Source organism: Electrona antarctica (genome assembly GCF_951216825.1).
Source record: "Electrona antarctica genome assembly, chromosome: 9".
Lineage (NCBI taxonomy): Eukaryota > Metazoa > Chordata > Actinopteri > Myctophiformes > Myctophidae > Electrona > Electrona antarctica.
The window spans coordinates 45881743-45909431 of record NC_136790.1 but is presented as its reverse complement, the minus strand read 5'-3'; the positions used below and the strand labels follow the sequence as shown (position 1 = coordinate 45909431).

The 27689-nt window shown below is 46.2% G+C and overlaps 1 protein-coding gene across 1 annotated transcript; it reads right to left on the bottom strand.

Moving 5' to 3' along the window:
* Positions 1-322: 322 nt before the first annotated feature.
* On the bottom strand, positions 323-14999 carry LOC306929242 (E3 ubiquitin-protein ligase TRIM35-like; the record flags this gene model as incomplete). The annotated part of the gene is made up of 3 exons (XM_079509684.1): positions 323-696; positions 3547-4594; positions 14778-14999. 3 exons carry the CDS (start codon positions 14997-14999, stop codon positions 323-325), a joined length of 1644 nt encoding a protein of 547 aa, XP_079365810.1.
* Between the last annotated feature and the right edge of the window lie 12690 nt (positions 15000-27689).

The following is a 27689-nucleotide window of genomic DNA, read 5'->3' as shown; positions in this document are numbered from 1 at the left end:
CTATTGAGATGTAATTCAGTCAGTAAAGTAACAGTAAGAATTAGAATGATAATAAACTAGAACAATAATGTCCTCAATGTACATACTTCTCCACAATCTGTTGCAAAGCAAACCATTATTGTTAAGGCTTTTTTAACATTGAAACATTAGATGTCAACATGCCTGCATCTAGATTTATCTCTAGAGATTTGGAAATCTCTATGGGTAAAATGAATGGGCTTCTTTTGAGTGGAACCACAACATGGCAGCCACGGCTATGCCCTGTTGCACTTCAGTTAAAGTAGGCTAATGATGTGGTTAATTATTGAAGCACGTTTTCCCTTCATAGACTTGTAGACGAGTCAAACAAGTTCTGTCTTTGAGATGCAGCGGAGTGAGACGTTGAGCGCGGCAGAGGTAGCGGCGGCGCTACGCCTCCCCGTCTGATCTTCTCTCTGTGGTAGAGGCTCTCCAGCGCCCTCCGGCTGTCCTGTGGACACACTCTGAGGCCAGTGCTTTTAGCGTCGGCGGCTTCTCCCACGGCGAAGTAGGGGAAGAGCTTCTCGGTGAACGTCATGTGTTTGTGGCTGTAGATGTGAGTCATGTCCTCAGAGTCATGGAAGGACACCTGTCCTCCGTCGTAGTCCAGCTGGACTCTGATCTTCTCGGGGTTCCTCTGCACTGGGATGGTGTCTCCACAGCCGTTATCGTACTCTCCTGTGGCGGGGACAAACAAGTCGGTGCTGTTTTATCAGCATGCAGAGCTGGTCAATGATCAGACTTCCTAGTCTAGTCACGTGGTCTAGTGGCGAGATTTTCATGATTGGCTAATGGGAGACTATCCCTATACGGCCAATGGGGCACTAAAGCCCCACAGCCGCTCTCCTCTCCCCCAACCACACCATGACTAGAGACTGCAAAAGTGACTACAGAAACTTGTATATTGTATACAATATGCAAGAGAATGGAATGCAAGCTGATATAATGACTCAATGACTTCAGTAATTTCTTGTTTTTTTTTTATCTTAGATCAGTGGGTCTGCAAGGGTTAAATGACTGTGGGGTGGGCAACAGGAAGCAAACAGCTTGAGGTAGCCAACAAGTTGTCTTTTATATAAACCTCTGGGGTCTGGTTATTACATCCCTCCCTTGACCTTTAACCTCTGCTGTCGTCAAGTAGTTATGGTCCATTTATACTGTGGCTGAGCAGGAGCCTTTTCAGTATAGGCGTTGGCTTCTACTCTGCCCATCCTCCTCCCAATAATCAGTGAGCTGATTGCTTGCAGTATTTAAGCAGCACACACTCTGCCTGTGTTAGATTCTCCTCAGTTGGTGTGTGTTTTGTTCCTGAACAGAGCTGGCCCTTTGGGCTTCAGCATGGCCGTGGGAAGATATTTACAGTAGGAGGTGCTGAACGTTTAGTAGGGGGTGTGCGCCAAGGGGGCAGGCAGACTTTCCAACGTTGAAGCTCTGGGTCCTAGTGGTAGGAGGAGGGACTACAGGCGGACCCGTGGATTCATGACCGGGAAACCCCGTGCAGCTGGGCTTTAACGTTGAGCGCTCGGTTGCCCTACGTCACTCAGGACCTCAAAGTTGAGGTCCTGGGAGGGACTTCCGGCAGTCTTCCGGGTGCTTCAAAACGCCACTGAGCAACTTCCACTGACATGAATAGCTGGGGGGGCGGAGCTTCGCGCCAGTTCAGTCTCTATTATATATATACTCTATGGTGTGCGCGCGTAAGCAAAATGCACATGCATTTTCACGCAGAAAAGTGGCTTTTACTTTCCCTCTCCACACGCGTGAGCAAACTGACACAGGCAACTAACCAGGATAAGGCGCCGATCCTGTGATGCAGCATATTTATTAGGCCTAGTAACAGAAATCTGTTTTGATTAAAATTATTATAATTTTCCCCCTCACACGCTGTGGGACTGCGTGGCATGCTGAAGCCGCTTCAGAGGGCATTAACTTCTAGTCATTTTTACTAGTTGCCTAGTTGCCTAGTCGACCACCTATTTATGTTAAAAAAAGAGAGAAAAAAAAACTGTGTACATTGGTGACTATACCTATAACCTACCTGATCTTGAGGCCTACAAAATCGGGAAAAAAATAAAAAATATATTTATTTTATTTTTCTTATCAACTAGTCAACCAGTAGTACCAGCAAGGTCGACTAGTGGATTTACTAGTCGACTAGTAAACTAGTTGACTAGTAAACTAGTCTACTAGTTGCTTAATGCCCCGTGCCATTCAGATTGTTTTTGTGTGCTGTGGCTTGGGCTGCCACTACCCGGGGCGGGTTAGCTAGTTCCCTGTCACCCTTGGTAACCCTCAGCACCATGCAGTCCCAGAGTGGTGCACTTTGAAGTACCTTAATACAGTTTTTAACTTGTTGATGTCTAAATATTATGATCTTTTACCTAGTGAATAAAGTGTTTGTATACTTTTGTACTTGATGCCTTGCCTCTGCCTCTAATCCTTCAGTACAACAAACCTTGTGGGGAGTTATCATGTGTTCAGGAGGTTTAGTACCTTGTGGGGAGTTATCATGTGTTCAGGAGGTTTAGTAATTAGCTCACCCAAAACTACTTCCTAGGGCGCAATTCCCTAGGTGGTGTAGTTGGCTACCTTAATTAATACCACCTTGCTACACAAGCTTGTAAATTATATATGCTATTTTAACCTTAATTTTTTGCTAGTTCAAAGTGTGACACACACACACACACGCACGCACGCACGCACGCACGCACGCACGCACGCACGCACGCACGCACGCACACACACACACACACACACACACGCATCAGGCTGTTAACTGATAAGAGCATCGGCTGTGTGTGTGTACGAGGGAGAGAGTGAAGAAAAGGCACTAGAGAAAATCAGAAAAGATAATTAAACAAGAATAAACCATGCATAAAAGGTATGTCTAACAGGATACTGCATGTAGTTCTGAATTGTTGGCACTATAGTAACAACAACAAACAAATGATCCATTGTGATATATTGTATATGACACGTATATTTCTGTTTATAAAAAAATAAATATATATATTATAGCAACTACAATACACGCCCATGTTATGGATTTATTCCATTTAACTAATTGTATTCTTCTACTTTATTTAATTTTGGATCCCAGGTGAACGTTATCTCCCTGTGGTAAGTGACCATAACGTGATATCACGTTATCACTTTTTATGCCTGCCAGGAGCCCGGAAAAAGGTGTGTGTGTGTGTGTGTGTGTGTGTGTGTGTGTGTGTGTGTGTGTGTGTGTGTGTGTGTGTGTGTGTGTGTGTGTGTGTGTGTGTGTGTGTGTGTGTGTGTGTGTGTGTGTGTGTGTGTGTGTCACATATTACTCAACATATATCATCACATCATTTATTTAACCGCATATAATTTAGGCGGTGGGAAAAACAGCCACTTCCGTTATGACATATTGTTTGTATTTAAAATTGTAATATTTTTAAGGATGAAATTTATAGTCACGTGATCACAAAGTGACATGAAGTGTATCATCATTATCTCTCATGTACTTAGTTACGTAACACCTCTGATCATCATACTCACCGTCTCTCAGAGTTAAACACCAGATTCCATGCTGTGGCGTGGCGTAAATCCGCTCCTTCTTGTCGACGGACGTGTTAGCGACGCCTATAGTCCAGTCAGGATGGTCTCCGACCTGCACGTCCCAGCTGTGTGTCCTTGAACTGAAGCCCTTGGAACCCAGGACGGTGCTAGAGTAGCTGTTCCTCTCTGGGTTGTCGGGAAGGTTCTGCGTTGTGTCTGAACATCTCACGCCGCTCAGGTCTTCAGACAGACACAGGTGGGGGTTGGCTGTGTTGGGGTCCAGGATGACGGGAGTGAAGTGCACCGTGTCCTTCATCTTCTCCCAGATTCGGAAGCCCAGGTTGCCCACGTGTTTGGCCACATCTATCAGCACTCCTGACACAAACGTAGGGTCTGGAGATCTGCTGCACTGGACTCTGGCGCTGGTCTGAGCTGCTTTAAAACTGCAGACGAACGACGTGTCGGGTTTCTGTAGCTCTCGTTCTACAGCGGAGATGCCTTCTGACAGAGCGGAGATCTGCTCCTCGATGAGCTTCATCTCTCTCTTGACGGTCCTCTTCTTGCCGTCGCTTTCCTCCCTCAGTGCCTTCAGTCTGAACTCCTCTTCCGCTCTCAGGAACCCCTGGATCCGTATAAACTCTGCCCTGATCTGCTTCTCTGTGGCCTCCACCTGCTTCTCTGAGTGGTCCATCACCTGCTTGTAGGTCTGTTCCACCGCCTTGAATCTGGCCCTCTTGTCCTGCAGAGCCTGGAGGTCAGAGTTCACGTGCTCCTTCAGGTCCCTCACCGCCTGTTCTACAGGAACCACCGTGTGACCGGGGTCGTGTTGGAAGTCACAGACCAGACACATGGGTCTCTGGTCGTCGTGACAGAACAGTGTAGGCACAGAGTCTGGATGTTTCTTACACATCACCAGAGACGATTCAGTCTTCTGGACGTTAGCCGGTTGCTTCAGAGGGAAGTCGATCCCCAGATCCTTGGATGAGGATCTTCTCTTACAAATGGGACAGTTCTTGGTTTTATTTTCTTTCCAGAATCTTCTCAGGCACTTAAAACAGAATGTGTGGTGACAGCCAAGAGTCACTGGATCGCGGAACTTATCGGAACACACAAAACAGTCAGGATCGGTTTGCTCTGACATTTTCCTTCGATTGTAAAAGCTAGTATCTTTAAGTGACAAGACTCACCGATTCACCTCAACTTCAACCCAGTGAGCTGCGAGTCTCCAAAGGTTCTGTACAGAACTCTTAATGTTCAGCTGTTGTTCTCAAGAATATAAGTGTAATTCTCTCCACCGTTTGCTTCAGTATTAAAACGTATCCTTCAGATTAAAGCCTTCGTAATTCGTAAATATTCCTTCAAAGTTCTGTGAACCTGTGTTGTTGTTATCTTACTGCTCAGTTGAACAATGATAATCCAAGTCTTTATGTTCACTGGTTAATCATTAAATCAAAGTATGTCACTGTAGCATCTCATAGAAGCATTATATTATGTATTATTATTGTATTATGATTCTTATATATTCATATTTACTTACATTATAGTTAGGGTGTATTGATTTTTGTTACCGGTTATAAAATAACGTTTCCATGAAAGAAAAGCAGAAACATTAATTACAGATAGAAATAGTTATGACACCCATGGAGTAAAGTTCAAAGTGTTCCACATAGCTTAGATTAGATGATACCATTTCTGTCGACTCACTCTCTTGGGGGGCTGTGGACAGTTTGCCTACCAGTGAACATTATCTGTAGGCAGGTTTGGCCATTTCAAACAAGATTTCAACTTGGTTTTATTTTGTATTAATGCAAGAACAGCTTCTTTTAAAGACTGCTAACTTTCTCACAAATAAAAAGTGATGTTTTTATTAGCTTGGTTTCCTCACCAATGATTGTAAATGGAAGGGAAACATACAAACTTCGCTTACGTCCATTTTATCTGTAGGGCGTAAGCGTAAATGAGTGTAAGAATCGTATCAATGTTCAAACATTCTAGCTAGAGATGGAGCTCGAAACCCGATACCAGAACACCCCTGAAAACAAGCTTATTGAGACGTCATGTTTTAAACAATCAAGACAAGAGGCGATCAATACATAAATCTAATCACCCATGCTGGCACAAACGGGTCTAATTGTCTATTGATACCTGTCAACCAGCGCTGCCCGGGAAAACAACATTACGCTTTTGAAATTACGGTGCATACATTAACCAGTTAACAGTTTCTTCAATATTATTTTCCAAATGTAAAAAGGTCACTTGCCTTCCATCTGTTCTAAAAGTACTGTATTTGAAGGCCCTAGTAAAATGTAGTGCAAGTTATATTTTTTCGTTAAATAAATATGCATTTTCTGCTTATAAAGAACTGAAGCTACAGGTAATTATTACAGTACTATTCATAATATAAAGCCATTTAACACTTATTGCACACATGAATGGTTGTTTTTATGTAAACAATAATTATTTTTACTTTTGTCATCTTTAATTTTAGACTGTTATCAGCATGCAGAGCTGGTCAATGATCAGACTTTCTAGTCTAGTCACGTGGTCTAGTGGCGAGATTTTCATGATTGGCTAATGGGAGACTAGCCCTATACGGCCAATGGGGCACTAAAGCCCCACAGCCGCTCTCCTCTCCCCCAACGCACAATGACTAGAGACTGCAAAAGTGACTACAGAAAGCCCCACTAAGGTACAATATGCAATAGAATGGAATGCAAGCTGATATAATGACTCAATGACTTCAGTCATTTCGAGTTTCTTAGATCAGTGGGTCTGCAAGGGTTAAATGTCTGTGGGGTGGGCAACAGGAAGCAAACAGCTTGAGGTGAATTGCATTGAATTGCATTGAATTGAATGGGGCATATGGGGTGTTATGCTAATTTGCTTATTTCTATCGCTCATCCATCGCTATCCTCTCTTCATAATGTAAATAGTATCCCAAGCGGCACACTTTACTACTTATTTCGATGGAAATAAGCGAATTAGCACAAAAACCCAACCCCCATTGAGGGCTAATATTAGGGGAAATAGCCAATAATGCACTTTTGCACAATATAACACCTGGACCTCTTTGGTGGGGACGTAACAACTACAAATAAAGGTAAGAAAGCCTTCTAGTATGGAATTCTCCTTTAACCCATTTTGACCTGAGATCAGATTCTAAAAATGTCTTCTACATCCTGACAGTTTTCTGAAAAAGCTATGTTTCTATATCAGTCGTTCTTCGATTTTTCAAAAATAGCAGACCTACAAGCTTGTGCGCGCTATGAGCTTGTAGATCTGCTATTTTTCAATAGCTAAAGCATAACATAATTGCATCTCAATGACGTTCCACCTATGCTTTCATTTAGTTTTAGTCACATTTTAGTCACATGGAATGTTTTTTGAGAGAGAGAGAGAGAGAGAGAGAGAGAGAGAGCACATACTGGAAAACCTACGTTTTGCTGCCATCTAGTGTTCACAACACATTGTTGTACCAGGGACCCTCATCTGAACATTATGTTGTACCAGGGACCCCTAGCCATAGAATGTCTCCTGTTGTTATACAGTTTGTACAGTATTCCACATACAGTAGCCATAGAACACCCTGGTTAATTTCTGGTCGTGCCTCAAATGTGCGGGCGGCCTAAATGTGATAAATGCTCTGTGTGTACTCACCCATTAAATAATTCCAAAGACGTGGAGTGAAATATTGTCCTCTAGTTTCATATCCATGTGAAAGTTCTGGCACAAAACGTGTATTTAGTCAATTATCTCCACATTTTCACGAGATGCACACGGACGTCTTTCTCTCCGGGCAAAGGGGCCCCGAATGACAGCTGGACATTTATCAAAACTTCCTCTGATCACTACAATTGACCAGGGAAGCACAAATGTTTGGGACACACAATTGGCACGTGCCTTGCAATAGGTGCTGGGTAATTAATCACACCACTTGTGTGACCCAAACTTTTGTGTTTCCCTGGTCAATATTGGTAAACAACAGGAAGTATTGGTAAAATCAGTCCATCGATCATTCCGGGCCCCTTTGCCCGGAGAGAAAGACGTCATCTCGTGAAAAAGTGGCGATAATTGACTAAATACACGTTTTGTGCCAGAACTTCACATAGATATGAAACTAGAGGACAATATTTCACTCCACGTCTTTGGATAAGTACACTTATCCAAAGACGGCGCTGCCTCCGACAGAAACAGAAACATGTTTTAGCGTGACAAGCAGACCCGATTCAATGGGAAACACACATTGTGTAACACACGCCGATATTTTGACTAAGTACAATAATTGCAACTGCAAACAACTTTTGGTTGGTTTAAGCTATGTTAAATCCACTGTTGCCCACTATTAGTATTTATTACTGAGTTGTGCTTGCTAATACTACTAGCCTACATTAAAAATATACTGTATAGGATATGTTTATATATTTTTTTTTATAAAATAAAATAAATGTTTTATTATTATAATTTTTGAGTGGTGCAACCACTCCCTTACGGAGCTATGTGTGTGGGTGGGTGGCTGGGTGTCTGGGTGTCTGGGTATGAGCACGAAAACAGCATGGTTGTTTTTCACCATCTGTGCGCAACCTAATGCACACACAAACACACACGCACGTATTAACTGTATGCTTTCGGGGGTGCCAGTACATTACAGTACAGTAGAGGGGCCGCCACACGGTAACTCTGTCATTCTCAACCGTTTCGGACGCGACGCAACGCGGCACGCCGGAACCGGCCCGGCCCCCTGGGCGTTTTCCTGGGGGTCTGGAACATCTTTTTTTTAAACCCTTTTCTATTTATTAAAGAGCTGGAGAGACAGGAATATTCCTGTTATAGCAATGATTACTGTCACAATATAGAACTATTTAACACTGTTACTGAACACACTCTATAGCAATCATTACTGCACAATATAGAACTATTTAACACTGTTACTGAACACACACTATAGCAATTATTACTGTCACAATAACTTTGTAATGCTACTGATGTTTGTCTGCAACATTTGAGCTGACAGGCCTTTTTTATGTCAATCAATCAAGTCACCTTAATTCAAGTGATAGATTATATACAGGGGCATGCCATGTGGTCTACCTGCACAGCCTTTGTGATCTACTGGTAGATCACGATGTACCTTTTGGGCACCCCTGCAATACAGGATTCCTGTCCAGAATTGTTTTATTAAATATAGAGGGTTTAAGTCGTTCTGAATTTATGTGTGTTTCTTTTTTTCTTTCTTAGGACGGAGATCAAGGTAGACACCGTTGGAAGGCTCTAGCCAGCAAGCCCGCTCAGTCAGCCAACGCAGCCAGCCAGCCCCGCCAGTCAGCCAGTGTAGAAAGTCAGGCTGCCAAGCCAGCGCACTTCAGCCATTGCAGCCAAGGGTTAGGGTTAGTCAGCTCAGCCAGGCCTCTCTCGAGGCCTGGCTCTCTGTCTGCCTGGCCCGGTCTTCCCCGCCCTGCCTTGCAGCAACAGAACCAGCCGGCATGGCAAGCCAGCCAGCTCCGAATGTGAGCTCAGCGAAAATCTTTACAAGGCCAGACTCAGGATGCCCAGCAGACAGCCAGGGTCTCCTACCTGACAGCCAACAGTCAGCCAGACCAGACCCGCATTTGCAGCAAGCCAGGCTCTCAGCCCTAACAGTGCAGTGCCTTTGATTAGTCATCCAAGCCAAAGGGTAGGGTTTGACTGCCCAGGCCTGTAGTGCCCTTGATTAGTCATCCAAGCCAAAGGGTAGGGTTTGACTGCCCGGGCCCAGTGCAGTGCCCTTGATTAGTCATCCAAGCCAAAGGGTAGGGTTTGACTGCCCGGGCCTCCTGCCAGCTGCCAATGCTTTCCTGCGACCCTTCCTGCTTGCCAAGGTCTGCCACAAACTGTCTGTCCTGTCCTGGCCTGAAACTGTTTTTTTTCTGAGTCTGGGCTTGTAAAAATGTTCGCTGAGCTCGCATTCTGAGCTGGCTGGCTTGCCAGGCCGGCTGGTTCTGTTGCTGCAAGGCAGGGCGGGGCAGACCGGGCCAGGCAGACAGAGAGCCAGGCCTCGAGAGAGGCCTGGCTGAGCTGACTAACCCTAACCCTTGGCTGCCTCGGCCGGCCTACCTGCATGCCTGCCTCGGCCTGCTTGCTTGCTTGCCTGCATGCTTGCCTGTCTCGTCCTGCCTGCTTGCCTGCCTGCCTGCCTGCCTGCCTGCAACTAGAATGAGGTGTGTAAACACTTATTTTACGGGTGTGGGTGTTGACCGTGGCTTTTGTGTTCTCCAGTTGTTTCTTGAAGGAGAGTGTTCTGTCCAGTGTAACTCCAAGTTACATGGGGTGGGTGTTGGAAATATTTAAGATAAGGGAAGACTCGAAGACCAATTTGTTGCATATAAAATGCAGAAGGGACAATTAATGATTTACTAATGATAAAAAGGACTGTATAATACTGTATTACTGAGCTGCAACAGAGCTGAAACTGTAAAAATACTTTACTAAAGTAATCAGAGTACAAATAAATACTCTGCACCACAAATCTAGGCAGAGAGCCTCTAACATTGGGAAAAATTGTTATTAAACCTTTTAGATGATAAAGTTGAGAATTAGCTTTAACAGGAATACTATCAATATCCAAATGTTACCTTAAGCAGGAAATACTCTTTTAGAAAAATACCTTTAAATACCCAATAGGAAAAATGAGGCCACCAGAAAGAAGTGAGTCCAGTCAGAGCATATATGGTTTTGTCAGTTCATTTTCAGTTCGGAGAGAGCACAGAAGAGATCCCACATACAGCCAAATTACAAAATGTCTCTCCCCCGTGCCACCAAATGGACACGGTATATATGGGGTACTGTAATCAGATAGAATACGCTACACAGAGCAACGTGTCAAACAACCAGAGGAGGATTCACTGTCACTTCCTATCTAAACCAGGAAGCATAATGTATGGGATATGTAGTCTTTCATGTAAATGTAGTTCATAATTCAAGTTAATGCCGACCAGTTAACGTAACTAGGAGACAACTTGTCTGCTCTGGCAAAGCACCAAGGTCGAATAACATGCTGTTTTCCACAGAAAGGCTGGGTGTTGTGGCAAACAGGAGAAAACATTACTTTATCAGCACGCCGGCTGGGGGGAGAATTAATACTTATCTACAGGCTGGGCAGAAATGAGATGCAACCCAGTGGGACACAGGGCATGAAAAATACATGGTCATTGGGAACATGGAAACTTCCATCCACAAAATAACAGATCTACAATAACTCAAAATTATCCATCAGTGGGTATGGTTAGGTTTTTGACGCTCAAAAACCAAGTGACGCTCAGTTCTTTTTTCGCGTCTCGGTTCCTCAGGTGGAAGCTGCATAGTTGGGTTTTTGATGGGCGACTCAATCTTCTGGAAGTCTGCTTGTTGGGTGGTAATGCAGAGGTCGTCGGCGTAGATTAAACGCTGGCATTCTGTGGGTAGTCGCTGGTCGTTTGTGTAGATATTGAAAAGGAGAGGGTGAGCACGCTACCTTGTGGGAGGCCGTTCTTTTGGGATTTCCATTTACTCCTCTGGTCATTTAATTGGACATAGAAGCGCCTGTTGTTGAGGAGGCTTTTGATGACTTGACACAGGTCCAGGTCACCAGTCATGTCCAGTAGTTTCCTGACCATTGTGCGGTGTTGGACAGTGTTGTAGGCAGCAGAGAGATCTATGAATGCTGCTCCAGTTATTTGTTTTCCCTCAGACCCATCCTCAATGTGTTGGGTGAGGTTGAGCTCTGTCCAGCACAGGAGCGGCCGGGACGGAAACCAGCTTGGTCTTTAGTCAGCTTGGTGTCTATGAGTGGCATGAGGCGTTGGAGTAGAAGCCTCTCATAGAGCTTGTAGGTGATGCAGAGGAGGGAAATGGGTCGGTAGCTCTTTGAGGATGATGGGTCTTTGCCAGGTTTGGGGATTGTAACCACGTTGGCCTTTCTCCAGACAGAATGGATGGTTTTCTGTGCCATGCATGTGTTCAGCATCCCCACGAGCCAGGTCTTTGCGTTAGGTCCCAGGTGCTGTATCATTTCTGCCAGTATGTCATCAATCCAACACTGTTTTTTGTTAATCATCGAATGAAATGTGGGAGGTCGGCAAGAGAAAGTTTAAAAAATCATAGCAAACTTGAAAAAGTGCCACTCGGGGCACAGGTCGATCTCCACCAGGGCAGGTCAAGTTATGGCCTCCTGGTGGTGTTATTATAGGCCAATGTGAAAAGGGTGCCATTTCTTCTTACACCTTGGATGGCAATTGGATGATTTGAGGCATTTTGTTCCAAAAATGTGTTTTGCAAAAATCCACCTATTGGTGGTGCTATAACAGGCCGATGTGAAAAGGGTGGGATATATTCCTCAGCCTATTAGGAAAGTCTGTGAAAGATTTTATGTATATTGCATGCTGCGTTCATGATTTGAGGCTTTTTGTTCAAAACGGGCAAATCCTGCAAACTTTGAAAGCCAATGTTAGCCAATTAGGATGGAATAAGAAATATGAGACAGATCCGTCTTGAACACATGAATATAGAGATAGTGTGTAACGATTTGCGGGATTTTTGGACACAATCTGGAGGAGTAATATAAAAAATGTGTTTTTCAAAAGTCCTGGTGGTGCTGTACAGGCCGTTCTGGAAACTTTGGGGCAGAGGTTCATCGTTGGCATCCAGGGAGTGTGTGCAAAATGTGGCATCGACCGGGTTAATGGTGCTGGAGATTAGCTGGTAAAAAACTGACGGACACACTCACACAAACTCAGAGTGCAAAACATACTCTCTCCCCATGGCTTTGGCCTGGTGCTATACCGTTATTCATTATTGCCTACAATGTAAATTATGAAATTACTTTACCGTTGAAATGCAAAATTTACATTTCAACGAATGGACCTGTACAACAAAACAAAAACTAAGGCACTGGTTGTGGTACTTCTGGTTTACCGGAATGGGGTTCAACTCCCTGCAGTGCTCTGCTCAATCTGTTGTATTTACATGGTTAATTTGTTTTCCCTGCTCATTGTGTTGCCTTTTCATAGATAGCCCCCAGGTTCTTTAATGTGTTTGCACTCCCTACAGTTAGGTTACCAAGTCTATTTATTTATTATTTCTGTTCACTAGAACTAGAACCAATTGATGATATGCACACGGCTGCCATCTTGCCAGTGTGGTGTATTTTCACACCCTAAAACTCACTAAACCGTAGTAAACTCTAGAGAGATGAACTAGGCTAACGCAAACTGTAGAGTAGTGAAAAACCTCGTCAAAAAGCATCAGATCGGATCGGAGAAAGAACAGGCAGGCAGAGAGATGAACTGAAGATCCAAGTTGACCATTTATTGAAACCAAAGACAAAGGGAGAGAGCGTCCCGCGGCCCTGACCCGCGGGAGCTCCCAGCAGACTGACCGTGGTGGCCAGCCAGCTAACACTGAATGATTTTCACATTTGACAATTGACATGATATACTTTTGCATACTGAGTTGAATACAGGAAGGGTGGAGCTAAGTTTAACATACAGATCAACAAATGGCATTTTGGTTAGCAGATGGCCGTCCCACTGTGTGTTTTGATTCACACCTGTGACCAACTTCAGACAGTATAGAACAAAGGCTTAACCCCAGGGTACTTCATGAGAACTCCTATTCTGATTGCTCCCCAGACCCAAGCACTTTTGACCAGACAGTATGACTCCACTTATCCTGCATCAAATTAACACAGAGACCCAAATAAACAGTGACCTATTAATGTATAGTGTAGTTATTGGCAAATATGGCTATGGACTATATTTTACGATTCCACACTCCCCCCTTATGACAATCACAAGATTGGCATACAGAAAAATACATATAGTCCATATTCAACTGTAGTACACCCCCCTTTGACTCCATCACAGCCTACCGAACATCAGGAAAAACAACAACAAATGACAACATTACACAAAGTTCCCAAAATGATTACAACTGGTTCAAATTACATGTTTACGTTCTTCTAAATGATTCTTCTTCTACATAACCACAATTTCATCAATGTACACCTAGCATCACTTTTCGACACATTAAAACACTCACAATACCCTGTCTGTAACTTCAAATCACTTTTTTAAACGAATTTCACATAACCTTATCGATCAATGATAGAAATGAAACTTTAAACATATACTGACATTAAATCACAACAACACTTTCGTCTTAACCCCTTTGTTTCACTTTGAAACTCCCACTTTGTTGGAATAATTATTGGCCTTCAATCTTAATAACTAAACACCCAGTTTAATATGATATTAAGAGTAAAACATAGCCATAACCTTCATTTTCAAATAAGTTTTTCGGACATGTTTGATAAATTCATTTATATTTGGAAACTACTCCTTCAAAGGCTTGGTAAGCGCGATGCGGGGAAGGGAGTGGGGCAAAATAAGTCCGATGCAGGGTACTATCGGGTTACGTTACCTGACCCTAACTTTTCAAGTAACTACTTGATGAACGCTAACTCCCTCACGTTTAAAGGCAAAAGCTTTCTCAATAATAACAAAAGAATCTTTGCACGTTGTGGCACCCTAACTGCCTTCAGTTGACTATAATCAAACTAAATTTCACACGAGAAAAGAATAATCAGCTCTACTAATTCTAAGACGATTTTATACTGAAGCGTATGAGAGGGGCACCGGGATCTCGGCCGTCTGACACAGAGCATCAATTAATCTCAATAAAGCTAAAATTATTTAAACATTCTCCAAATTACCCCATAGACTCTATTTCTTGAATCAACTTCTTAACTAATTTAAATTCGACAAAACACACAAACATCAACGTATGCCTACATATACGCTGAATAGACTCACATTTAGACACACTTTTTGAATACAGATAAAGACTATTGAATCTCTCCGTTATTAATAAACTTCTTATAATGTCGCATTTTTCATTGTTCTCACCTCATGTCCGTTCAGCCATGCTTGGTCAAACAGAAGCTGCATGAAAGTTGCTGTTGAACTCGCGCACCGCACGTCGCCCTGCTTCCATTGTCCCATCCAACACAGCACCATACTCCCCCCTCCAGACATTACATGAATATGAAATATCACATAAATGACTGGAAAGAAAAACATGAACGCCCGTGTAGCTACAGGCCTCGTCGAAACAAAGAAACGCCGCAAAACGAGCTCGCAGATCCGCTGTTTCAGAAGAATGAAATGAACCCGTGGTCGCCGTTCGTCCGTGACCACCTCCGCTGACGAAAAGAACCGAACTGCGCCGAGCCGTGCGCCCTCTCCTCCCGGTGCACGGTCCGCCGATGAATTCCCACGGTCCGCTGCTTGGTGAAGGCCGCGTAGAGACGCCCCCTTCCTTGGGTTGGAGATCCGCTGCTCCCCGCCGAGACCTGAAGAGAAGCACGTTCCCCGTCGACGCGCTGTAGAGGGCCTCTCCCTCCCGTTCCACATCGGAGATCCGGAGCGCACCGTTGTCCTCATCTCCGCCGAAGAGAAGACCACTTCTCCCCACTGCAGACGAACGCCGTGTCCCCGAAAAAATCAAACCAAACCCCCAACCGCCAAAATTAGACTGAAATATCCAAAAGTCCCCGCCGGCTCTCTTCTGCCTGAAGCAAAAAAAAATGCATCAAAGACACCGGGTTTCAGGGCAACATCATGTGCCTCCCTTCGCCTGACGCAAAAAACGCATCAACACGACCGGGTCGGCACCATCTATGTGGTATCTGCCGGCTAGGAAAATCAATTCCCAACCAACAGGACCGGGTTTCCAAGGCATCCATCTATGTGCCTCCTTTCGCCTGACGCAAAAAATGCATCAACACGACCGGGTCGGCACCATCTATGTGGTGTATTTTCACACCCTAAAACTCACTAAACCGTAGTAAACTCTAGAGAGATGAACTAGGCTAACGCAAACTGTAGAGTAGTGAAAAACCTCGTCAAAAAGCATCAGATCGGATCGGAGAAAGAACAGGCAGGCAGAGAGATGAACTGAAGATCCAAGTTGACCATTTATTGAAACCAAAGACAAAGGGAGAGAGCGTCCCGCGGCCCTGACCCGCGGGAGCTCCCAGCAGACTGACCGTGGTGGCCAGCCAGCTAACACTGAATGATTTTCACATTTGACAATTGACATGATATACTTTTGCATACTGAGTTGAATACAGGAAGGGTGGAGCTAAGTTTAACATACAGATCAACAAATGGCATTTTGGTTAGCAGATGGCCGTCCCACTGTGTGTTTTGATTCACACCTGTGACCAACTTCAGACAGTATAGAACAAAGGCTTAACCCCAGGGTACTTCATGAGAACTCCTATTCTGATTGCTCCCCAGACCCAAGCACTTTTGACCAGACAGTATGACTCCACTTATCCTGCATCAAATTAACACAGAGACCCAAATAAACAGTGACCTATTAATGTATAGTGTAGTTATTGGCAAATATGGCTATGGACTATATTTTACGATTCCACACCAGCAAGGTGCTACCTAGTCAACGAGCACTTCCGAACTCCAACACTTTGAAAAAACATCATCTGCAAGGAGTTTCTTGTCAGAGAGTAGCTCATAACATGTCTACAGTGGATTTTTATTAAACAAATACATTGCAGATAGGTCTCGGAGGGCATACTATAGTATGTAATTTTTTACGATTTCGGAGGATTTAAAAAAAAGTGAAAATCGCGGAAAAGCGAAAGGCTATAGTCCATGGTGTCGGAGGGCATAATATAGTATGTCGTTTTTCACGATTTCGGAGGATTAAAAAAAAAGTGAAAATCGCAGAAAAGCGACAGGCTATAGTCCATGGTGTCGGAGGGCATACTAGTATGTCGTTTTTTACGATTTCGGAGGATTTGAAAAAAGGTGAAAATCGCGGAAAAGCGAAAGGCTATAGTCCATGGTGTCGGAGGGCATACTAGTATGTCGTTTTTTACGATTTCGGAGGATTTGAAAAAAGGTGAAAATCGCGGAAAAGCGAAAGGCTATAGTCCATGGTGTCGGAGGGCATACTATAGTATGTCGTTTTTTACGATTTCGGAGGATTTGAAAAAAGGTGAAAATCGCGGAAAAGCGAAAGGCTATAGTCCATGGTGTCGGAGGGCATACTATAGTATGTCGTTTTTCACGATTTCGGAGGATTAAAAAAAAAGGTGAAAATCGCAGAAAAGCGACAGGCTATAGTCCATGGTGTCGGAGGGCATACTAGTATGTCGTTTTTTACGATTTCGGAGGATTTGAAAAAAGGTGAAAATCGCGGAAAAGCGAAAGGCTATAGTCCATGGTGTCGGAGGGCATACTAGTATGTCGTTTTTTACGATTTCGGAGGATTTGAAAAAAGGTGAAAATCGCGGAAAAGCGAAAGGCTATAGTCCATGGTGTCGGAGGGCATACTATAGTATGTCGTTTTTTACGATTTCGGAGGATTTGAAAAAAGGTGTAAATCGCGGAAAAGCGAAAGGCTATAGTCCATGGTGTCGGAGGGCATACTATAGTATGTCGTTTTTCACGATTTCGGAGGATTAAAAAAAAAGGTGAAAATCGCAGAAAAGCGACAGGCTATAGTCCATGGTGTCGGAGGGCATACTACAGTATGTCGTTTTTTACGATTTCGGAGGATTTGAAAAAAGGTGAAAATCGCGGAAAAGCGAAAGGCTATAGCCCATGGTGTCGGAGGGCATACTATAGTATGTCGTTTTTCACGATTTCGGAGGATTAAAAAAAAAGGTGAAAATCGCGGAAAAGCGACAGGCTATAGTCCATGGTGTCGGAGGGCATACTATAGTATGTCGTTTTTTACGATTTCGGAGGATTTGAAAAAAGGTGAAAATCGCGGAAAAGCGAAAGGCTATAGTCCATGGTCTCGGAGGGCATACTATAGTATGTCGTTTTTTACGATTTCGGAGGATTTGAAAAAAGGTGAAAATCGCGGAAAAGCGAAAGGCTATAGTCCATGGTGTCGGAGGGCATACTATAGTATGTCGTTTTTTACGATTTCGGAGGATTTGAAAAAAGGTGAAAATCGCGGAAAAGCGAAAGGCTATAGTCCATGGTGTCGGAGGGCATACTATAGTATGTCGTTTTTCACGATTTCGGAGGATTAAAAAAAAAGGTGAAAATCGCAGAAAAGCGACAGGCTATAGTCCATGGTGTCGGAGGGCATACTAGTATGTCGTTTTTTACGATTTCGGAGGATTTGAAAAAAGGTGAAAATCGCGGAAAAGCGAAAGGCTATAGTCCATGGTGTCGGAGGGCATACTAGTATGTCGTTTTTTACGATTTCGGAGGATTTGAAAAAAGGTGAAAATCGCGGAAAAGCGAAAGGCTATAGTCCATGGTGTCGGAGGGCATACTATAGTATGTCGTTTTTTACGATTTCGGAGGATTTGAAAAAAGGTGTAAATCGCGGAAAAGCGAAAGGCTATAGTCCATGGTGTCGGAGGGCATACTATAGTATGTCGTTTTTCACGATTTCGGAGGATTAAAAAAAAGGTGAAAATCGCAGAAAAGCGACAGGCTATAGTCCATGGTGTCGGAGGGCATACTACAGTATGTCGTTTTTTACGATTTCGGAGGATTTAAAAAAAGGTGAAAATCGCGGAAAAGCGAAAGGCTATAGCCCATGGTGTCGGAGGGCATACTATAGTATGTCGTTTTTCACGATTTCGGAGGATTAAAAAAAAAGGTGAAAATCGCGGAAAAGCGACAGGCTATAGTCCATGGTGTCGGAGGGCATACTATAGTATGTCGTTTTTTACGATTTCGGAGGATTAAAAAAAAAGGTGAAAATCGCGGAAAAGCGACAGGCTATAGTCCATGGTGTCGGAGGGCATACTATAGTATGTCGTTTTTTACGATTTCGGAGGATTTGAAAAAAGGTGAAAATCGCGGAAAAGCGAAAGGCTATAGTCCATGGTCTCGGAGGGCATACTATAGTATGTCGTTTTTTACGATTTCGGAGGATTTAAAAAAAGGTGAAAATCCCGGAAAAGCGACAGGCTAGTCCATGGTCTCGGAGGGCATACTATCCCACACGGAAAGGACTTATATGAAACTTATATGGTAGACATATATGTCTAACATATAAGTTACATATATGTTAGACATATATGTAACTTATATGTTAGACATATATGTGGCATATATGAAATTGGACCCCCTGAACATATATGTGCATATATGCCTTATATGAACATATATACACATGTACATATATGTACATATATGTACATATATGTACATATATGATATAATAATATAATTTAAAAAATCACACCCGTGTGAACTGAGTGGTGCAAGGTCTTATATAGCCTGATCAGCTGTGGTCTGACGTAATGTCAGTGACCATAGTAACCATGCTCATTCTTTTGGGCCCCACGTACAGGTACACACAAACACGGGTACAAACAAAGCTGGTTATTGGAGTGGTTTGCACCACTCAAAAAAATACATACATACATACATACAAACATGGATGCACCTGGGACGTATCCTCGGGGTTTCGGGTCTCCCAACATCATACCCCTCACTCAGGTGACCCAGCCGGGGTGATCAAGTCCCGACTTACATCCCAGTAGCTACCCTCGATCAGTCCCATTAGGGAAAAACCAGGGCCACACAATCCGTTCCTCCTGAACTACTCTGCCGGGACTGGGAGGTACCATACTGGCACGTGGAAGGACTGCAGGCTCTGTGGGTTGACTCCTGTCCGGGCCCCTCCTACGTCTCACCAGGTCCACTCCTGCTCTCACCAGGTCAGGCCATGTGCGTTGCACCAGACTCCCAGCACCAGGCACTTTATTCAGGAATGGTGGATTCTCGAGCCGCAATGGTTCCGCAGGCTCCACCTTGCCCTTGGTGGTGCCGCAGGCTCCGCTTGAGCTTGAATGGCCCTCCTAAAGGCCTCACCGTGGGTTTGTTGGGCTTCTTCCTCACGGAAGACACAGGCTGGGGTGCCAACCCTTTACGCACTATAATAATATAGTAATAAATAATAAATACAATAATAATAATATAATAACAATTGTATTTACACATACACAGAAATGTTGGAACCAGTGATGTAGCCTATTATATGTAAATCTATTTTATCTTTCTGAAAAAAAAAAAAAGAAGACCTCGGAGATGTTTCTTGGGAGAATAAACATTTATGGCAGGTAAATAAAATGTTGGGACATGTGGAGTTTGCTTTGGATTTGCCCAAACTGCAAGTGCACATTTGACTGAGGAGTCTGCTATAAACACAACACGAGATATAGCTATAAACACAACACGAGATATAGCTATAAACACAACACGAGATATAGCTATTGTGGGGACTGGTACACACACCCAGGAGACAGAAGGACGTTTGCCTATTCCAAGGCTTTTAATCACAGAATTCAGTTAACAGAATAGTACTTTCAGATTCACTTGCATGGCATGTCACAGTAGGGAGTTACAACACAGATAGTTCAGTTCCTTTGTTCGCCCACTTGATGGTGCTGGCGGGGCGCCACTGGACCTCGTCTCGGGACTGCGATCAAAGGTGCGTATATGACTTCACACAGGTTGGCATGACATTTACTCTCTCGGCAAGGAATGTGAATGAGGGAGTACAACTTAGGCCAGACACACTCTCCGCAGAGCTGCCGGTTGCAAACGGGAACGCAGGTACGTGATCAAACAGTCTGTGCAGCTCTTGGCCTCGATATATAAGCACAGGAAGTATAGTGGATACTCAGCATTGGATGAGTGCGTCACTCCGCTTCCTCTGCTGTGTACTAAGGTATTTTACTCCGTTTCCATCCCGTGCATGTTTTAGTATGTGCTGTACTAAGGGAGTTACTCCGTTTCCATCCTCATGTGCTCCTCTTTCCTCTTCCTCTTCACCAGTCGGTTATGTGACTGTCCGTCAGATAGGCGCTCACTGAGTGCGCCGTAGAAGCCTATATTCGGACACAGGACAGGACACAATAAGTATAATATCTATTCACGTTTACACATAGAATGGGTAGTGAATCGTGGTGCTCGACTTACCGCCCAACTCGCCCGATAGCGTGCTGCTTCACCCCTGGAGACTGGATCTGTACTAAGGCAGAGAGAGCTGCCTTTTGTACTGTCCCGCCCTTCTGACAGAACGCAGGTGACGCGCATTCCAGCTGATCAAGAATGTGACGCGGGACGTACCTGCCCTCTAGGACCCGCCCTAGAGGTTGGTGCGCTCTTCTCTCTCTCTGCCTCTGCTGGCCTCCAGGGGTGCGCTTACCTGTTGGGCGGTGTTCTGCCATCGAGACACCACATATCCCCCCCCTTAAGCGCTTGGCTGGTGCGGGTCCCCCCCCCCCGTCCTCCTCGTACCGTCTAGACAGGGCGTCGGCGTGGGGGATGCTCCGCCCTGGCTTGTGTTCCACCTTGAACTTGTAAGCTTGTAGTTCAAGGAACCAGCGCGTTACGCGAGCGTTAGTGTCTTTGTTGGTGGACATCCATCTGAGGGGGGCGTGGTCGGTGAAGAGTGTGAAGGTCCTTCCCCAGAGATAGTATTTTAAGTGGTGCACTGCCCACTTCACAGCTAGACACTCTTTCTCTACGGTTGCGTAATTTTTCTCGTGGGGTAGGAGTTTACGGCTTATGAACGTGATCGGGTGCTCCTCGCCGTTAAAGTCTTGCGCAAGGACAGCCCCGAGCCCTGTCCCCGACGCGTCAGTGTGCAGGAGGAAGGGTTTTGTGAAGTCTGGAGCTTTTAAGACCGGCTCCGCACACAGAGCGGCTTTAAGCTGTTGGAACGCCTCCTCCGTCTCGGGCGTCCACTTCACAGTGTTAGGGAAATTTTTTCGTGTCAGCTCATGGAGTGGCCCTGCAATAGTAGAAAAGTTGTCAATAAACTTTTGGTAGTATGCCATCAAGCCCAGAAACGACTTCACCTGTTTCTTGTTGGTGGGGCGGGGCCAGTCACGTATCCTCTCCACTTTCTTGTGCTGTGGCTTAATATAGCCGCGACCGATGGTGTGGCCGAGATAGTCAGTCTCGGTCAGTCCAACCTGGCATTTTTTTGCATTTGCGGTGAGCGCCGCTTTGCGCAGGGCACCTAGGACTGCCTCCAGATGCTCGAGGTGTTGGCCCCAGGTCTCGCTGTGGATGATGATGTCATCCAAGTAGGCGGCGCTATACTCACGGTGGGGTCTCAGTACCCTGTCCATGAGCCGCTGAAAGGTGGCCGGGGCTCCGTGGACACCAAAGGGAAGCACGGTGTATTGAAATAATCCGTCCGGCGTGGAGAAAGCGGTTTTCGCTTTGGCGCGGTCTGTGAGTCTCACTTGCCAATATCCTTTGGTCAGATCCAGCGTTGAGACGAACCGGGCCGGCCCCAGCCGTTCCACCAACTCGTCGGACCGCGGCATGGGATATGTGTCGAAAAGGGAGACGTCATTCAGCTTCCTAAAGTCATTGCAGAACCGGAGCGAGCCGTCCGGTTTGGGCACGATGACGATAGGGCTAGACCACGGGCTATGGGATTCTTCGATCACTCCGAGCGTCAGCATTTTCTTGACCTCGTCTCTAATCGCCAGCCGGCGGGCCTCTGGTATGCGATACGGCCGCTGTCGAATCACCTTCCCCGGCTCGGTGATGATGTCGTGGCGGATCACATTCGTGCGGCCGGGGATCTCTGAGAAACGATCTCTATAGCGAGCCAGGAGCTCCTTCACATCCTGGATCTGGTTGGGGGACAAATCCCCCCCGATCGGTACCTCCTCCACATTCTGAGGGGAGACAATAGTTAGTAGAGCAGAGGGGGGGGGGGCTTCGGGCTGGTGCCACCGCTTTAAAAGATTCACATGGTAAATAACCTCATTCTTGCGGCGTCCGGGTCGGCAAACCTTGTAGTTGACCGGGCCAATCTTTTCCACAATTTCATATGGCCCCTGCCACTTGGCCAGGAATTTACATTCAACGGTGGGGATCAGAACCAGAACTTTGTCACCCACCTGGAATTCTCTTGGTGTGGCTCGTCGATTATAGACCCGGCTCTGCTCTTGTTGTGCCTTTTCCATGTGCTCACGGACGAGCGGCCATATCCTCCTGGCGCGCGCTTGCATCTGTTCCACATGATCTATTACGCTCCGATGTGGAGAAGGCTCGCTCTCCCAGGCCTCTCGAGCCAGGTCCAACAGGCCGCGCGGCTGCCGTCCATAGAGCAGCTCGAAGGGGGAGAAACCTGTAGATGCCTGGGGGACTTCACGGATAGCGAACATCACATAGGGAATCAAGCGGTCCCAATCCTTGCCATCAATATCAGGCAACTTTTTTAGCATCTTTTTGAGCGTCTGATTAAACCGCTCGACGAGCCCGTCAGTCTCAGGATGATACACGGAGGTTTTAATCCTTTTTATATTTAGCCACTTATACAGGAGCGTGATCACTTGCGCCATAAAACAAGTGCCCTGATCCGAAATTGCCGCATCTGGGATTCCCACTCGGCTGACTAACATGAGTAGCTCATGCGCCACTGCTTTGGCTGTTGCCGCGCGCAGGGGGATGGCCTCGGGGTATCGGGTGGCGTAATCTACAATTACGAGGATATATCTGTGTCCCCGATTAGTTTTGGGCAAGGGTCCCACCACATCCATGGCGATGCGTGAGAATGGAATGTCAATGATGGGCAGGGGGATGAGTGGGTTGCGTTGGAACGGGCGGGGCGCCACTAGCTGGCACTCTGGGCAGCTTCTACAAAAATCCTCTATCGCTTTTTTTGCTCCCGGCCAATAGAACCGTGCCATCACTCGCTCGTATGTTTTCTGGACCCCCAAGTGGGCTCCCAACTGGTGGGTGTGTGCCAGGAATAGGACGCGGCTCACATACTGCTTCGGCACAAGCAGCTGTTCTACAATCTCCCCGCCTCGATTTTTTGTTCCCCGGTATAACATTCCTCGTTTTACACAAAAATAAGGATAGTGTAGCTCACTCACCCCCTCCTCGAGCTGGCCATCGATCGCTGTCACTTGTCCGCGGGCGCCGCGGAGGTTCGAGTCCTCCCACTGTAGGGTGGCAAACTCGCCCCGGGTCGCCGCCTCTCGGGGCTCGGCGTCCGGGAACTCGGCGAAGGGGTCCGGGCTCTCCGAGGCCGGGGGTCCGCGCGTCGGCACATCTGGCTCCTCTGCGAGGCTGTCAGGCGGGCTTGAGCCAGAGGAGGGGGAAGGCGCTCGATCGTCCTCTCTGGCCGAGCCGCCGCTGGGGTTCTCTCTGCCGCGGCCGCGGAATGCCGGGTAGGCGGGCCGTGCTGCGGTGGTTTGGCGGCGGCGGCGGCGGGGTCTGTGTGAGCGGCGGGGCCGCGCCGCTCGTTGGCCGGGTTTCCAGTAGCGCTCGAAGAGAGCGCAGTCATAGCCTAATAGGAGAGGCACCGGTAGGTCGGGGACGACGCCGGCGGCCACCATCGTGTCGCCGCGGGGCGTCTGTACCCGCACGTTGGCCGTGGGGTAGTGGCGTACGTCTCCATGGACACAGGTGACCGGGATGGTGACAGAGGAGAGCGCTCCCGCCAGGTCGGCGCGCACGAGCGTGACCGCGCTGCCTGAGTCCAGTATGGCCTGGGCGTCTGTGCCGTCGATTTTCACCGGTATAGAGAATTGTTGTCCTGGTTCGCTCTGGGTGTGCAGAGCGGTACGGGGGGCCTCTGACGTCACGCTCGCCATGGAAGCATCCCGGTCTCTCTCTGGGCAGGCCCAAGCGATATGGTCTATTTTTCCGCACACATAGCATTTGCGGGGTTTCTCTCCGCCTCGGGAGGAGCGCTCCGAGCCCCCGTCTCGGCGCTCGGTCTGCTGCTGCTGCTGGCCTCGGTTCGAGCGCCGGTCACGGCTGGGACGTTCTTCGGTGGCCGGTTTGCTGGGGGTCTCCCCGCGGGGAGTCTTCATCAGGTCGCAGGTGACCTGCCAGTTGTCGATCAGATCAATCAGTCTATCAACGGAGCCGGGGCTCACTTGTGAGGCGTACCTCCGTGCTTCGGCCGGCAGCGCACGGATACACTTGTCGATGACCACTCTCTCCACGGGTGGCACGCCTCCTTCTCCGAGTAGCCAGCTGCCCGTGAGACGCATCAGCGAGGCGACCTGGCTCCGGGCGGGCTGGCTGGCGGCGAAGGACCAGTTGTGGAACTTTTGGGCACGCGCCGGCAGGCTGTTGCCCTGGCTGGCGAGTATGGCGGCTTTCAATCTCTGGTAGTCACGGGATTCGGCGATGGAGAGGTCGCTGCACACTTGTTGGGGCTCGCCGGTCAGGAATCCGGATAGTATGGTCCCCCAGTCCATGACCGGCCACCTCTCTCGGGCTGCGATCCGCTCAAACAGCTCGAGATAGGCCACGATATTGTCGTGGGGCGTCAGTTTGGAGAGGACATCCCCCGGCGGCCGAGACGCTGCATGGTCCCGTCTTAGGCTCCGTGCCATCTCTTGCACCGCTGCCTGTAGCTCGGCCTGATTCTGTATCAGCGCGGCGATGGCGTTATTCTGCTCCATCATGCTTGGGTTTTATTTAGCGTGGACCAGTCAATGCCCGCATTCTCCACCAATTGTGGGGACTGGTACACACACCCAGGAGACAGAAGGACGTTTGCCTATTCCAAGGCTTTTAATCACAGAATTCAGTTAACAGAATAGTACTTTCAGATTCACTTGCATGGCATGTCACAGTAGGGAGTTACAACACAGATAGTTCAGTTCCTTTGTTCGCCCACTTGATGGTGCTGGCGGGGCGCCACTGGACCTCGTCTCGGGACTGCGATCAAAGGTGCGTATATGACTTCACACAGGTTGGCATGACATTTACTCTCTCGGCAAGGAATGTGAATGAGGGAGTACAACTTAGGCCAGACACACTCTCCGCAGAGCTGCCGGTTGCAAACGGGAACGCAGGTACGTGATCAAACAGTCTGTGCAGCTCTTGGCCTCGATATATAAGCACGGGAAGTATAGTGGATACTCAGCATTGGATGAGTGCGTCACTCCGCTTCCTCTGCTGTGTACTAAGGTATTTTACTCCGTTTCCATCCCGTGCATGTTTTAGTATGTGCTGTACTAAGGGAGTTACTCCGTTTCCATCCTCATGTGCTCCTCTTTCCTCTTCCTCTTCACCAGTCGGTTATGTGACTGTCCGTCAGATAGGCGCTCACTGAGTGCGCCGTAGAAGCCTATATTCGGACACAGGACAGGACACAATAAGTATAATATCTATTCACGTTTACACATAGAATGGGTAGTGAATCGTGGTGCTCGACTTACCGCCCAACTCGCCCGATAGCGTGCTGCTTCACCCCTGGAGACTGGATCTGTACTAAGGCAGAGAGAGCTGCCTTTTGTACTGTCCCGCCCTTCTGACAGAACGCAGGTGACGCGCATTCCAGCTGATCAAGAATGTGACGCGGGACGTACCTGCCCTCTAGGACCCGCCCTAGAGGTTGGTGCGCTCTTCTCTCTCTCTGCCTCTGCTGGCCTCCAGGGGTGCGCTTACCTGTTGGGCGGTGTTCTGCCATCGAGACACCACACTATAAACACAACACGAGATATATAGCTATAAACACAACACGAGATATATAGCTATAAACACAACACGAGATCACAACACTGGTGTTCGGTATCGGTAGACTGTCCCATATACAAATAAATAATACAAAATAATAATTTGGTCATAAAAGTTTGAGGGGTGGCGGCTCCAGGTCACCAAGGCTTCTCTTGGTTCTGATGTCATCCCCGAATCTGATTTGATAAAAAAAAGAGGCATCATTAGTTCAGAAGCAAGCTACAATGCACATCGCAATTTGCGTCATGTCATCATGACGTACAATACACCTGTGACGTATCATTCTCCATTCATTGTCAATCTGAATTTAGTGTGTGTAGTGGACAGACATTAAAGCTGGATATAGGAGGGGCTGGTGTGACCCAATAAAGGTCATACAATCAAAATGTTGTATTTTTTTAACCAATGAAAAGTATCAACAGCTTTATTTCATTTTAATAATATCATTATTACTTGTTTGTCTACTTGTGGGACCGCCTCAGCTCCGTCAGCTTCCCATTCACTGCTGCTCCCAGCATGCCTTTGGTGGCTTGGGGAAACCTCTTTAATGTGGCTTCTACATAGAATCAAGGAAAAGGCGATAATGAGAAGACAGTGGACCCGATCTATAATTTAGGCATTTAGCAATGTAAATCGCTCTTAATCCAGAGCGATTTACATTCAAGCAAGAACAAAATATGGCAATACATCATATACATAAAAAAGACATGCTCGAAGTAAACTAGAATTCAAGCAGTTTGTTGGCCTTTAACCAAAAAGATGGTATATGGAATGAATAGATTTAAACAAGGTTTTCTCACAAATGTCACTTTAATTAGTATTGGCGACGTGACAGCACTCATCAGCACAGGTTATTTAGCGATAAGACATGCAAATCAAGCAAATTAACTAAAAGCATGATATGGTGCAAATGGCATGATTAATGATGAACCCATTTAGACCTGAAATACCCTTCATGTCAATGTGCAATTCAATCTGGGAGTCGTTTTGGACGTTACTACATTATACAGGGCTGGGCGTTAATGGACAAATTAAAATATCACAGGCCCTGTTATTTGTAGAGTGAGTATATATATATATTTTTTTTTCTTTCTTTTTTTCATTGAATGTTAACAATTCTAAAAATAAAAACTAACTTAGCATGCGTTTTGAATTGGCCTCAAGTCTAAATGGGTTATGGGTGAAGAAGGGTGCAGTAGATGTAGAGCAGTTGTTCCCAACCTTTTCTTGTGGCAGAATCAACTTGAAAATCTTTACATTTTTTCACGGCCCGCCCATCTGATCACATAAGCTGGCAGTAGACAAGTTGATAGGTGGGCCACGTGTATTTTCTTAAGATGTTTATTTTAATGATCAATCAACTTGTGTTCTGGCTTAGATCAATGGAACATAGTATACTTATTCCAGTCTAAGAAACACCATAAAATAGTATCATCAAGACTTCTTTAAATATGAATGTTATATTTTTAATAACATTCTAGTGTTTTGTTCAATGATTTGGGGGCCCACTTGAAATCCCCTTGCGGCCCGCCGGTTGGGAACCACTGCTGTAGGACAACAATTGTTATTGACTAACCAACTACATGTTCTACAACCCAGAAGACCACACTTATCTCA